Genomic DNA, 14,424 nt, shown 5'->3' with positions numbered 1-14,424 from the left:
CTCTGGGGTCTCCCTGCTCTATGCAGGGGTGGGCGTGAGACTGAGTCCCCAGTAGAAAGTCTGTGAACTGACGCTGGAAAGGCTCTTTGCCCAGATATAAACTCTGCAAGACACAGGGCACAAACAGCATGCCTTCAGGGCCTAGGAGACAAAGTGAGACATTGTGCGCATGAGTGTGTGTGCGCACACGCGTGTGTATGTAAGGTGACCAATCGGCCTGGTTTGCCTGGGACTGAGGGTTTCCCAGGGTGCAGGCCTTTCAGTGTTAAAACCTGGAGAGGAGAGTCTTGGGCAAGCTGAGACACGGTTGGTGACCCTGTAAGTGTGTCTTTTCTCCGACTTGTGCCTGGAGCCCAGAGGAGCTTCAGCACCCTGAGGACTCCAGGGCCTCAGCTTTCACAGCATCAGGAGTCAGTGCCAGGGCCCAGCTGGTAACATGGTGTGGGGTGCCAGCAAAAGAGAGAATGGGGGGTGATCTCACTACCTCACCTCAGACCCCCCCTCAGACACTCCCAGAAGTAACTGGCTGAAACGCTGCAGGAGGCTGGAGGCCTGCATTAGTAGAGGGGGAAAGAGCCAGCAAAATGTGGGTTATTACCACCATGGTGACCAAGGTGAGGTCTGGGGAAACATGGGTTCCATATAAGGGCCAACCCAGAACCTGGCACTTAGTGTGATTTTTGTCATTATATTTTCTAATGGGCCATTGATAGTCTAGAGTACTACTTTTTTACTTTTAATCTGGTCACTTTAGAGAACTCTTTCATGTTAATGACTCTTGAATTGATTTCTGAGTATCCTGGATATAAAGCTATATTACTTGCCGTTAATGATCAATTTTATCTCCAGTTCCAATATCTCTGCTCTAATTTCTAAGCCACGTCTCATTGCACTTCTCAGACCATCTAGACAACATTGGATAGTAGCAGCAATGGTTGTTGCCTTTCGTTTTATTTCTGAATCCATTAATTATGCTCTAGTCAAGTGCTTCTTGGTCTTGGGGCACTCTTTAGAGTAGACCCGCTGAGTCCCAGCCCTGGGGAGTGTTCTAGTGCTTCACTATTAAATATCTTGAAAGCTCTTAGCTGGAAATAAATATGCTTCATTGTAGTAAAGAAGCATCTTCTGTTTTTAAGAGCCTTTGTAAAGGGTGGGTATTGGGTTATTAAAGACTTGCATCAGCCCTCGTTTTAAAAACCCTGTGTCTTCATCTGTAAAATGGGGGCACGGGTAGGGGAGTGGGAGGAGCAATAGTAAGCACTTATGGGGCTGTTATGAGGAATACGTGAGCTCACACACGTGAAGTGCTTGTCAGAGAGCCTAACACAGGCTTGCCGGTGTCATCGCTGTCACAGGTCCCATCGCAGGGCTGTCTGGACACACTGCTCTCCTCCTCCGGGCCAAGAGACCCTGTGTTGCTCCCCTGCTCCTGCCCTGAAGGAGGGGCAGTCAACAGTGATCCTGGCCCCCAGAAACCAAGTGCTCTTTTCAGGTGGAATTTGGCTGAGAGCCACAGGCTGGGCAGTTGGGAGGCTGGGTGGGTTGGGATGAGCCCCCAGGGAAAGAGCAAGAGCTGGAGGACTTCATGATTCCTGGCTGTGCCCCATCCAGCTGTGTGACCTTGGCGTGTCACTTGACCCCCTGTGACCTGCTTCTTGAGAAGGCCGTTCCAGGGGAAACCTGAGGCCGGTCCCACCTACCCGGGAGGTGGAGTGAGGCCAGGGACTGAGCCAGGGCTGGGGCGCTGGGTCCAGGGTAGAGGGAGGCATGGACTGTTGTTATTAAATAACAACATGACCTGCAGGGCAGACCCTGTGAATTTCCCCCAAGATACCAAATTCCTCCCCCGCACTGCCCCATACTTCTCTCCCCTGCACACACCTGGACAGTGCACTTCTCAGAGGAGGTAGGCAGAACCGGCCACAGAATTTGTGGGGTCTAGTGTGATATGAAAATATGGGGCTCCTTGTTCAACACTTATTAAGAATTTTAAGATGGTCACAGCTGAGCATTAAACCGAGATTGGGACCCTTGTAAGCATGGGGCCCTGTGATGGGGGCCTGGGATTAGGGACATTCCAAATTAGGAACTTGGGCCAAGGAAGGTCCTGTGCTGTGGAAACCAACGGTGTTGCTGTGGGGCTGTGGAGGTAGAGACTGGGGCTCCCAAAGGCCATGGTTTCAGCATCACAGCAAACTGCATCTGGAGAGCTGAGGTGTCAGGACTGTGAGACGGGTCCTAGTGGCATCTGGGTCCCTGTATTCTTCCCTTCCTGTATTCTTGGGAAATGAAGCAATAAGTACCTACCCTGGCTGAACTAGTGGAGTTGGGCTCTGACCTGTACAACCAAATACAGCAATGTTAGGAACTTGGGACTTTCTCCAGTAGGTGGGAGAGGATATGACCCCCTGGTCTGGTGGGAAAGTGTGGATGGAGCCAGGGAGCTGGCACTGGGGGCAGAGCTCCTTGTTGGGAGTGGAGGAGTCTGAGATGGCAGCAGCTAATAAGGTCATTTTGAGGAAGGGGGTCCACATTAGGTTGTCAGTCCTGAGCTCCAGGAGAACCACGAGTACCAAGGTCTGGAGCCAAATAGAGGAGAGAAATGCAGGTGTACGTCTGAATTCTGGAGTGAGGGGACAGCATCTGGGGGCTTCTCTCTACTGTTCTCACCTATAGGAAGTGCTGCTCGCTCCTTACAGTTCTGGCCTAGGGGTGGATCATCCAGTCCCTCCCTTATCTGAGAAAGGCTGCAACATTCAAACACTTTACTAAAGGCTTGGGAGTACAGACAGAAATAAAGATAAGGAGGCCAGGGGCCTGGAGAGGATGATCAACAGAGGCCTTGCGTCTGGGGGTGGCTGGATCCCCCTTATCCAGGAGCAGAGGGCAGGTCCAAAGAGTTCCCCCTTCTCAGTCCCTCAGCGCAGCCAGGCTCTATGTTTTCATTTCCCCTCATCCCTTCTGGAGCTGGGGTGGGGTGAGGGGTACATACCTTTTCACCAAGCAATTCAACTTTGAGGAGTCCACCTTACAGAAAAAGATACATTCAAGGATGTTCACGGCAGCCCTGTTTGTGATATCCTAATACCTGTGTGTGTGTGTGTGTGTCTGTGTGTGTGTGTGTGTCTGTGTGTAATGTTTAACATAGAAACAGGTCTGGCAGCATATGGTCCAAACTGTTAACAGTAGTTACCTCTACGGAAGGAAGGGAGTGGGGAAGGAAGAGAGACTTTCCTTTGCCTCTGCACACTTTATATACTTCGGCTAAGTCTGATTTTTTTTTTTTTTTTACTATTTTTCTAGCACGTATTAATGTGTAAATTATAAAATGTGTAATTTTAAAAGAATTTAAAAATTACATTGTACAAACCTAGGGGGAGGACAGGAATAAAGACGCAGATGTAGAGAATGGACTTGAGGACACGGGGAGTGGGAAGGGTAAGCTGGGACAAAGTGAGAGAATAGAATTGACATATATACACTACCAAATGTAAAATAGATAGCTAGTGGGAAGCAGCTGCATCGCATGGGGAGATCAGCTCGGTGTTTTGTGATCACTTAGAGGGGTGGGATAGGGAGGGTGGGAGGGAGACGCAAGAGAGAGGGGATATGGGGATATATGTATATGTACAGCTGATTCACTTTGTTATACAGCAGAAACTAACACAACATTGTAAAGCAATTATACTCCAATAAAGACATTAAAAAAACTACATTGTACAAAATTTTGAAAGCTAGAGAAATGAACCTGGTGAAGTCTGATGCCACAGATTTGTAGGGGTATTGAACCTCGGGGTCATTTCATTTCCTCCAGCAGTTTCTGGCAGTCTGGCGGGAGGCCTGGAGGAAGGTGGTGTTGAAAGGACCCAGGAGGAGGTGGCGAGCTGAGACGCAGGCGCTCAGTAATTAATCTAGGCATCTGATGTCAGTTAGCCCATTTAATCCCTGAGAGGTAGATATCCTTAATCCTAGATTTACAGTAGAGGAAAGCAGCTTGGAGAGAGGATGTATGGCAGGGTTGGGATTCACACCTCAGGGTGCAGGATCTCTCCCACTTGTGGCTGCTTCAAGTCCAGTTCAATGGGGAAGGCAAGGAGAGGAGTAGAAAACTGAGTGCCAATAGCAGTCTTTGAACGCTGACTCCTAGGTGGAGGAGGAAATAAAGCCAGGAGGGAGCACTGGTTGTAAAAAGGATCAGCTTAGGTGTAAGAGGTGTGGAAACGCAGTCGGTTTGGGTTTTAGATAGAATAAAGCTGTGTGGGACCCTGCACTTTCATGTCTCTCATGAACTGGTGGAGCGGCCATGAGGACTGAGGAGTCTCCTGGGAATGGCCTGTGCTAGTGGGTGGGTGGGGGCCCAGGCTGGCCTCTGTCCCTAGGGTGACTTCTTTCCCGGCCCCACTGACCTCATGCCTGAGACCTCAGAGTAAGAACTGGTCGAGGGGACTTCCCTGGCGGTCCAGTGGTTGAGACTTCGCCTTCCAGTGCAGGGCTATGGGGGTGGGGTGGGGTGCCGGTTGGATCCCTGCTTGGGGAGCTGGGATCCCACTTGCCTCCGGCCAAGGAGCCAAAGCACAAAACAGAAGCAATATTGTAACAAATTCAATAAAGACTTTAAAAATGGTCCACATTAAAAAAAAAAAAAATCTTAAAGAAAACCCCAAATTGAAGTTGACCTTCAACTGCAATTCTGAGCCTGGTGGGCGTCAAGCAACTCTGCTTGGGGGAATGGATTCGGGGTGGTGGGGGAGTACGTTCTCCTGCGTGCCATGGAACTTCCAGGTACCCCCCTGGCTGGGGTGCCTCTCCTGCAGCAGGAGTGGGATTGTTCGTGAGCTCCCTGCATACCCCACAGGGTGGGATTCTTCATAGAGGCTCAGGAGTCCTGGGTGAGCCAGTGGGTGGCACATGCCAGTGAGGTTTGGGTTAGTTCTGTCATTGTGACCCCTTTTGCATCCCCTGTTACTGAGGTCTGGGGAAACTGGGTAGAGAAGTGTTCAGGGACCTCAAGGTGCAGATTATGGCCAGGGAAGGAGGGGTGGGGTGGAACTGATGTTAGGCAGTTGAAGCTGAGATGGGGGGTGGCGGGGAGAGACTGTGACTTCCTGGAGTGTCCCAGGCTGAGTTCCAGAGTATGGATGAAAGTGAGTGGGCGGTTGTTCCTTGTGACCCCAGAAGTGGGTGGACGACTCCTACCGTTCCTGTCTGCTCCTGCTTTGTTCTTAGCCTTAGCTTTCTAAGTCTAGGGTCTCCAAGTTGCAGAGCTAGAAATCAGTTAACGCTGCTATCCAACAGTTCTCTGGCAACAGAGAGGGCAAGAGTCCAGCTCAGGACAGCAAAGGGCAGCGCAGGAGGCCAGCGAGGCGGGGCTGGGGATAAGGGTCCCCACCCCGAATTAGAGCAGGGCTCAAGGATTTCCAGGGTGATCCCAGGACACCGAGGTCCTGCCTGGGAAGGGGAGCCAAGAGGGCAGCCTGAAGCCCCTGGAGGAGGCAAGGTCAGTGCCAGGAGTCATCAAGGCCGGGCTTCTCAGTGAGGCGGGGAGGGGAGGACAGAGGGCCTGAGATAGACTTTCAAGCACTCTGAGGTGTTTTCAGAGCGTTTTCTTCACCAATTACTCTTTATTTAGAAGAGTGCAGATTCTGCCTGGAAAAATTACGTTCGAAAACCAGCAAAACAGAGGCAGGAAACACTACAATTGATGGTAAAAATCTTTTTCTGTGTCTTTCAAGACATGTTCTTTGAGCCGCTGGTACTTTTATAAGGCAGGGAGGCACACATAAGATTATTGTTAAATGTGCTTAAACTTGATAATGTAAGTCACGTGCCAGTGATTTGGGCCCACTCGGCTAGTAAAGAGGGCCAAAAGTACAAAACTGCCCTCGGGTTACGTGGCCTTTCAGCTCTGCCGCCCTCGGGAAACTGCCCGGTGTGCACCTCCGTCCCGGAATATCCCGGCTCGAGGGGCGCCAGGGCTGTGGATCTTAGGCTCGTCTTGAAGCCCGAGCCGCCGCAGGGAACCCGCCGCCTGAGCCCGTGAGGCAGTCTCAGCGCCGCAGCAGGGACTCCAGCCCTGAGCATGCGTCCGGGTCTTTACAGTTCCCGGGCCGGAGGCGGGAGCCGCGGCACCTCAGAGTCGTTCCAGGGCCGCGCTAGGAAAGGTGTAGAAGGCGGGAGAGGAAAGGGATCTGTCGGCGTCGGGGTCTCGGGGTCTCGGCTGACCGGGAGCCGCAGGGAGGGCGGGAGAAAGGGCGGGTTGGAGATGGGCTGCTCCGGGGTACTTGATGGACCCCCCGGAGTGCCACCCTCTAGCTGATCGTGGGAGGAGACCCAGGCACAGAGAGGCTAAGTGATTCGCTCAAGGTCACACAGCGAGCTGCTGGCGATATGTGTGGGGTGTAGTTCTGCCAACGCGTCTCGCGTCATCACAGGCCTCGCCCGGCACAGCGGACGCCTGGTTCTGCTCCCGCAAGCAAGGAGCCTTTGGGGTCTTGGGCGCCCCGTCCTTTGGTCAATAGGAGAGTAGGACGGCGTCCCCAGCTTGCCACTAAATGTAGCTTCTTAGCATCCCAGCATCACAGCCTCCCAGTCGCCTGTGTAGGCGGGCATGGTGCTCCAGGTCTTGGCGCGAGAGGGAACGCACAAGGACTGCGGCCCCCGACAATGACGCCCGGACCCCACCTGCCTGGAACCACCCGAAACAGAGGTCCTTCCACCGGCCTCTTTAATGGCTCAGAGATAATGACCGTTATCTCTAATTATCTATTAGTCATGCAGCTGCTAGGTTACGGAGCCGGGATTCGAACCCATTGGTCTGGGTTTTGGTGGTCGCAGGCCCGAGGTCAGAGCCCACCGGCCCCGGGGTGGCTGTGTGTGGCCTTGGGCAAGTCTTTCTCTCCCAGCCGGGCAGCGCGCCCCTCACATTGTGGCCGCGCATGCTCAGTGGTGGGAGGGGCCGGGAGGAGGCGGCGGGCGCCCCAGCTGCTTTGCATTGACGCCACCACCCGCTGGAGGTCACCGCTGGGGGCTGGGCGCGGCGTGCTGCCGGGAAGACCCGGCTCGGGAAACGGAGGGAGCCGGAGCCGGAGCCGCTCCGCCCGCAGCTCTCGGGTGAGCGCCGCCGCTTCAGCGCTTCTCGACGGCACGGCTTCAGATCCGACTGGAGCCGAGGTCTGTCCTTCCCTACCCGGGCGGACGCGGCCTCGCCGCCCCGACCGGCTTCCTCCGGCCCCTACCCCTCAACGGCGAGAGATCTAGGCTAGCTTTCTCTGCCACCAGCCCTCGGACCAGGAGCATTTATTCGCGGGGCGGCAGGCGGAGCGGCGTTGGTGCCGGAGCCTCGAGAGTCAGTGGCTGTAGCGCCGCGGAGCGGGAACGGGGCCGTGAGGGGCGCAGCAGGGAGCTCACCTCCCTCGGGGGTCGCGCCGCCCCACTGCGAGGGCGGCGTCGCTCGCGCGGCGCGGACTCGCCTGCTTTCGGGTCGGGAGAGCTCTAATCTCCTCCCCCAAATTCCCCGGAAGCGCGGCGCGGCCGAGGCGAGCACGGCGATGTGAGAGAAGCGGCCAGCGGCTCCCGCGTCATGAAGGGCATGTTCGGAGGGGCGGCCGCGGTGCGCTGCCCGCCCCACCGCCCCCTCCCCACCGCCGCAGCCGCTGCGCCCGCACCGCGATAAAAGGGGCGGCAGCACTTCTTGGCGCGAGACCAGCGCTTGCCGCCGCCCGCCAGCCCGCCCGCCCAGGCGGCGATGACAGGGCGGTCGCGGCGGCCGCGAGGCGCCGGGCTGGCCGTTTACTGACCGTTTCGCGGCTGCCCGCCAGCATGGGCTGTGCCCAGAGCATCCACGCTTCCGAGAGCCGAGAGGTGTACCACGGCGGCAACGAGGCCGAGGACGCGCCGGGCCCCGCGGCGCCGCCGTTGCAGCCCGGCGGGCCGCGCCTCCCACCTGGTCACACGACGGCCGCCTCAGCCCGGTCCTGCGGCTCCAGCCTCGTGGAGTCCGAGCCAAGCGGCGGCAGCGGCAACGGCAACACGGTAAGGGGTGCCGGGCGGGCGGGGGCTCCGAGGCTTCGGCCCGCGGTGAAACTCGGGCCCCGCGGCGCGGCAGCTTCTCCGCAGGGACTGGCGGGGCTCCCTCCCGGGCCGCGGTGCCCTGTCGCCCGGCTTTGGATGACTTTGACGGACGCCAGCGGACCGTCTTGCCAGGGTAGCGACCGGAGGCGTACCAACCGTGGTCCTGGGGACTCTGCTTAGTAGAGTTGTGCTTAGGACGCTTTCCGAGCCGTGGCGTCGGTTCCTGGGACATATCCGACCCGACGTGTCGAGCAGGAGGGACCGCTGTGAACTTGACCCAGGCGCTTGAATCCATTACCTACCAAACAGCGGGTACAGAGGAACCCCCCCAGGATACTCTGGCGGGACCCTGAACGTTAAATCAGTGTGAACTTTGTTCTTTTGGTTCTCGTAGTGGAAAGGGAAGGTCGGCTAGCACTGTGAAGCCGGGGTACTGGACCCTACCACCGTGTTGCGTTTTCCCTGTGTCAGCTTTGCACAAGCATGCAGTTGCAGTTTTCCATTTTCTTTGGGACTATTAAAATGTAATCTGGAACATCAGCTTTGCTTCACTGCACATGTATTTGAGGTTCACGTTTATTAGCATGCATGTTGTACTTGAAGCATATGTAATTAGAAAATAGTATCAGAAACGCGATTTTTGAAGCATTCAGCAGGACAAAGTTAATTTTTTATTAAGCAGTCTTACTGGGACAGTTTGTGAAGTAAACCTTTCTTCATCCTCCCCTGGAAAATTACCCCAAGCAACTAGGAGGGGGAAGAAAAACCCAGAAATGAAAACTCTGTCTTTGAAGAAATTAGGAGATGTCTGAAACCCCAAACCAGAAAATAAGTGGAAAGGGTTTTTGAAAGATTGGACCAGGAGTATGAGAGGAGGTAGACAGAAGACACTTGCAGCTGCAGACCTTAGGAAAAGAAAACTCAAGTAGCAAATAGTACTTTCCAAGGTGAGGGATGCACCCTGGGGTTCAAAACCAAAATGTTTGGTTTGAAATGGTGGAAATGAGTGTACAGGCTGGTGTCAGAAGCTTCACCGGATCCAGTTTGATACCAAGATGCAGAGGAGCATGGAACTGAAGGAGGACTTAACGCAAGTAACGTTTGTGGGGAGCAAGCTGAGCTGTTGCGACAGGAAGGAGAGGACTCTGCACTGTGAACAGCCCTCACAGCTGCCTGTCTCTTTGGCTGGAGAGAGAGACTCTGAGAAGCTCAGGAATACCCTCCCCCACTCTGTGTGTCCACGTATACTATCCCGCCAGAAAAAGAAAGAACACTCCCGTTCCCCTGAACATGGCTCTGGCTCTTCTCCCAAGTGAGTCTTCTTCAAATAACTAGTCTAGAATAAACCGCCTTCAAAAATGAGTAATCAAAAATGGACCAGTTCAGGATCTAGTCAAACATAATTACTTAAAAGAAGATGAAGAAACATGAAAAAACAAAAAGATGATGATGACCAACACTCACTAGAAAAATACTGGCACAGAACAAGTGAAAATTATGATGAAATATTTCACAAATTAAAGAAAAAAGTCAGTTTACCGCTGTGAAGAGCTGGAGCACAAATCAGAAATACAGGAGCTCAGGGAAGAAATGGCACGTAGTAGGCAAAAAAACCTAAGTTCAAGAAAGCAAGTGAAGGGAAAAATAAAACCCATCAAAGAAATGAAGGCAAGTTAAAAGTTAACCAAGACAGTGTATAGAAAACAGAAAAGGAGTAAGTGAGTGAAGTGAAAACAAATAGTTTTGACATATGAATGAAAAGTACAAAAATTCCCTGAAGAAGGAAACAAATAATAGGCAAAATAAAAATTTAAAGGTTTCCAGAAAGGAGAACTTGAATCTACAGTTTGGAAGGACGCACTGTATACCCAGGAAAAATTAACATAGAACCGTCAGCCTTGCAGTATATCCCAGTAAAATTATTGGACTTCAAATGTAAAGAATTATTTGGACAGCCAGGCCAAAAGATCAACTAATTTATAAAAGGGGAAATTTTGTCTGTTCCTTATCATCGATCAACATGGGAGAAGACTGACAAAATCCTTAAGAAGAGTAAGATTGACCCAAGGATTTTATATTCATTGAAATTGTATTTTTTAAAAAAACAAGTTTTTAAATATAAGAACTTGAGAAAGAATATCCCCATGAACTCTTCTTGAGGAATCTAGTGAAAGACAAATTTCAGTCCACCAAGCGGTAACTGGAAAAACTCCAGCAAAAGAACTGTTACAAGCATTGAGTCTGTTTACCTGTAGGTTAAAACAAATTTGGAGATGAGTGCAATGGAACAGAATGTGACGGTTATATGACCTGACAATATGAAATTATCTAACTAACCAAATTTGAGAGGAGAAGAGGAAAGAAGATGGTGGTAAATTTAGAATATTCTTTTCTCATCTTTAATAGGTAGGGTTCAAAGGGTATCGTTTAAAGCTAACAGACAAACTACTGGAGGTGTAGGTATATTTAAGAGTATAAAGTTAAACAGGATGTAGTATGATGGACTAAAATAGGACAGTGAAGGGATGGTGCAAGAGAAGAAAATATCTTAATTTTCTCATTTCTCATGGGGGATTAAATAGATACTGTCTAAGGAAATAAAAGCTTTCAGGTATTAATAAAAGTAACCACTAGATTAAAAAATAAACCATCTTAAATATCAAAATATACACACAAAGGAAAATGAACAGTCTCTACAAAGGATAACAAAAGTAATGGATAGAACTAAGGCCACTATCTGTCATATCAGTAAATATAAATGGAAATTGGAGGTCATCAGCTTGGTCATCAGGAAGTCGAATCACATACTCCACTAATAAGGTTCCCTAACAGAAGAGGCACTGTGGGAGGGACACAGCAGGACACTCCAGAGAAACCACAAAAATGCTCCCTCCGTAAGAGAAAAAGCTTTAAAAATCCATCAGGCTCCTAGAGTGAGAAATCGTCTAATAGAACCAGTCATGTGAGACCTTCTCTCTGGTCCTTTCTTATGCTCCCTGCCTCAGAAACAGCAGCTGGCAGGTAGGGGAGGAAGTGAGGAGGAGAGAAGCAGCACCTGCTTCCCCAAAGGTGTGCTACCCCGCAACTGGCCCTGCTGGTGGAGAGAGAATCTTCAGATGAAAACTGAAGTGCTGTTAAGCTACTGGACTGATCATTTTCTTTTTAAAGTACCTAAACTCTTTTTGAAAGTTAATGCAGTTAATGCATAACTCATAAGTGTACAACTCGATGAATTCTTGTACATGTAACCAGCATTCAGATAAAGAAGTAGAATATTCCAGGAACCTATAAGGCTTCCTGATACTCTCTTTCAGTTACCTACTAGGCTACCCCCACCCCCGCCAAAATATACTGTAGATTAGTTTTGCCTGATTTGAACTTTATGTAAATGAAGTAGACTGATCACTTTTAATTACTAAATTGAGGCTCTATTTGTGACTTAATGAGTGTACTGGGTTGAAGTGTCCTCTCAAAATTAATGTCCACTGGAACCTCAGAATGTGACTTATTTGGAAATAGTCTTTGCAGATGTAATTAGTTAAGACAGGATCATACTGGATTAGGCTGGGCCCTAAATCCAGTGACTGTTGTCCTTATAAGAAGTTCATGCCATGGCAGAGGCAGAGATGGGAGTGATGCAGCTACAAGCCAAGGAAAGCCAAGCATTCCCGGCAACCACCAGAAGCTGGGAGACAGGCGTGAAATAGCTTCTCCCTCAGATCCTACAGAAGGAAGCAACCCTGCCTACACCTTGATTTTGGACTTCTGGCCTCCTGAACTGTGAGAGAATAACTTTCTATTGTTTTAAACCACCTAGTTTGTGGTAATTTGTTACAGCAGCCCTAGGAAACTACTAAAATGCAACTCTAGGACTTAGTATTAAGAAAGAGAGTGCAGAAAATTTATGAGACTTGTCCTCGTTTTAGGAGTGGAGGGAGCACTACTTCCATTAAACAGGTTTAAAGCCGGAAAATGACTTAAAGACACTTTTGTTTACCCTGCAAGAGCCTTGCATATTCAACGTACCAATTATAGAAGCAAACTATTGGCTCACTGGAATATCAGACTCTCAGATGTTCACCTTCCAGAAGGGCAGTGGAGATAAGACTTCCCCCAGATTTATTTCATGCATTGCATTCACTACCAAGCTCTTTATTCTGAGTCCCATGTTCCCAAGCACATTCACCTCTGGAAGTGGGCTCTGTGAGAAGTTCTTCAGGGATTCCTAATGGGGCCCTGTCCTCAGACCCACCACAGGTCACAAGTCCCCAAGTTCACATGCCCTCTCTGCCGTGTAGTACATAAAGCTAATCCAAGTTAAAAGGTCATAAAAACAAAACCATGTATTCAAACTTTTTGTTCTCTCCTGTTAAAAGTCTTTCTTCAGACCACCTATGGTTTGGTGGGTTAAGCCAGCCCCATGGACCTGCCCCACAGTGTCATTCTCTTGGAAAGTCTTCAGTGTGCTAGGAATCTGTATGTTTCCTCAAGTCCTCAGCTATCTGTTTACTGAAAACTATTTAGGAAAAATTAACATATAATAGGTGAAACTAGCTACTTACAGAAGTCGTCTGCCCTAATTTCAGTTTCTGAGGGTAATTCATGAATATAGTTTCATGTTTTAGATTTATTCCTTATCACTGCCATGTATGTTTGATACCTTATCTAATACTTTTTCTAATAACTCTTTTTAAAATAATTAATTAAATTTTTGGCTGCTTTGGGTCTTTGTTGCTGCACGTGGGCTTTCCTCTAGTTGCAGCGAGCGGGGGCTACTCTTCCTTGCGGTGCGCAGGCTTCTCATTGCGGTGGCCTCTCTTGTTGCAGAGCATAGGCTCTAGGTGTGTGGGCTTCAGTAGTTGTGGCTCACGGGCTCTAGAACGCAGGCTCAATAGTTGTGGCACACGGGCTTAGTTGCTCCGCAGCATGTGGGTTCTTCCCAGACCAGGTCTTGAACCCGTGACCCCTGCATTGGCAGGCAGATTCTTAACCACTGTCCCACCAGGGAAGCCCTCTAATAACTTTTTACTGGGAAAATTTTAAATCAGCATGATAAAATTCAAGTTTCATTTAGCTTGATACGTAAAGATTTTGAGTATATATAGATATACATTCAAAATTTATTATTAATCTCCAAAATAGTTTTGCTGTTATTTGTTATTGGTCTTACAAATTTTTCTACAAAATCATGTGGTCATATCCTAACATTTTTATATGAGAATTGTGCCTTTGATTGAACTAGAGAAGGCTTACTTCCAGTTTTTTGTATATCATGCTTTCTTTTGAGATTCAATTACGTGTGCTCAAAACCAGTGCTGTTTTTCACTTATTATATGTTATAATTTAATGGCAAACAATTTTTCAAAAGGAGGTCAGGCACTTTCTATGATATCTAAACAAAATGTTGACAATAGCAGTTGACCTGGGGAGCCAAAATACCCAGAGTAGCAACAAGACAAGAATCTAATCAAGCAGAACTTCTCTTGAGTATTTGGCTAATTGAGAGGACACTGAACTGTAACAAAATTAAAGATTGGATCATTTCTTTGGAGACCTTTGAGAGAGAGGTAGAATAGCCATTCAGCTGGAAAGATCTCACAGTGAAATTGGAAAGAGAACAGAATGGTATAATATAAGCCTATCAGGAAACCTAGTCAATCTTGATTTTACTCTAACAACTGGGATTTATTCTTCTCTTTTTTTCCTTAGGTATTTCCTTTAGGAACATTTATTATGAAAACATGGGGAAATGTTGGGGATTATAGTTATTTAGTAATTGAATTCAGAATTCAGTAATTCATTCAGCAGTTACTGAGCACTGTACTTTCTTAGGTTCCAGTTTTATGAAAGTGAATAGAACTCAGAAGCCAGTCTGGTAGGGGAGACAAGTGCATATAATCCCACTGTGATGAAGATAAACCCAGGATGCCTTGGAAACACATAGGTGTGGCAGCTCATCCAGATAAGGGTTGGGGCCAGAGGCATAGGTAGAGTTTCTCCATGATTGGGTTTAGAAAGATGAGGAGGAATTAAGAGGAGAAGAGGAAGAAAGCAGGAGTGTGCCACACTGAATGAGTGATATGGCCACGGCAAGCGACATGGGCTTTCAAGGAGTTCTAAGTGGTTGGGGCAGCTGAAGCTTAGGCTTCAGGCACTACAGGAGCCTTGAATGCCATATCAGAGAGTCCAGGCTTTATGTAGGGCAATGTGGAGCCCCTGAAGGATTTTACATGTACTATATTTATGGGTCATATATTTCACTCCTTTTGAAACGTAACATTCTGATGTTTTTCTGCTTTGGATTAACATGCATTCCTCACCCCCTCCCAACACCAACAGTATACAGTTCATCTG

General features: G+C 49.3%; 1 protein-coding gene across 4 annotated transcripts in view; it reads left to right on the top strand.

Moving 5' to 3' along the window:
• Window positions 1-14,424, top strand: part of PDE8A (phosphodiesterase 8A) — a 191,136-nt gene that overhangs the window by 81,829 nt on the left and 94,883 nt on the right. Inside the window, exon 1 of one of the 4 annotated variants that reach the window (XM_059912383.1) lies at window positions 7,062-8,031. The exons of the other annotated variants lie outside the window; for them this stretch is intronic. Within the exon in view, the coding sequence (XP_059768366.1) occupies window positions 7,819-8,031 (213 nt within the window). The 5' untranslated portion in view covers window positions 7,062-7,818. Of the gene's footprint in view, window positions 1-7,061; window positions 8,032-14,424 lie in introns of those variants that run through there. 4 annotated transcript variants of the gene reach the window in all.

The sequence above is a fragment of the Balaenoptera ricei genome, chromosome 2, assembly GCF_028023285.1.
Source record: "Balaenoptera ricei isolate mBalRic1 chromosome 2, mBalRic1.hap2, whole genome shotgun sequence".
NCBI classification, from domain to species: Eukaryota; Metazoa; Chordata; class Mammalia; order Artiodactyla; family Balaenopteridae; genus Balaenoptera; species Balaenoptera ricei.
Note: the sequence above shows the minus strand (reverse complement) of the source record. Positions and strands in the feature narration are given on the sequence as shown.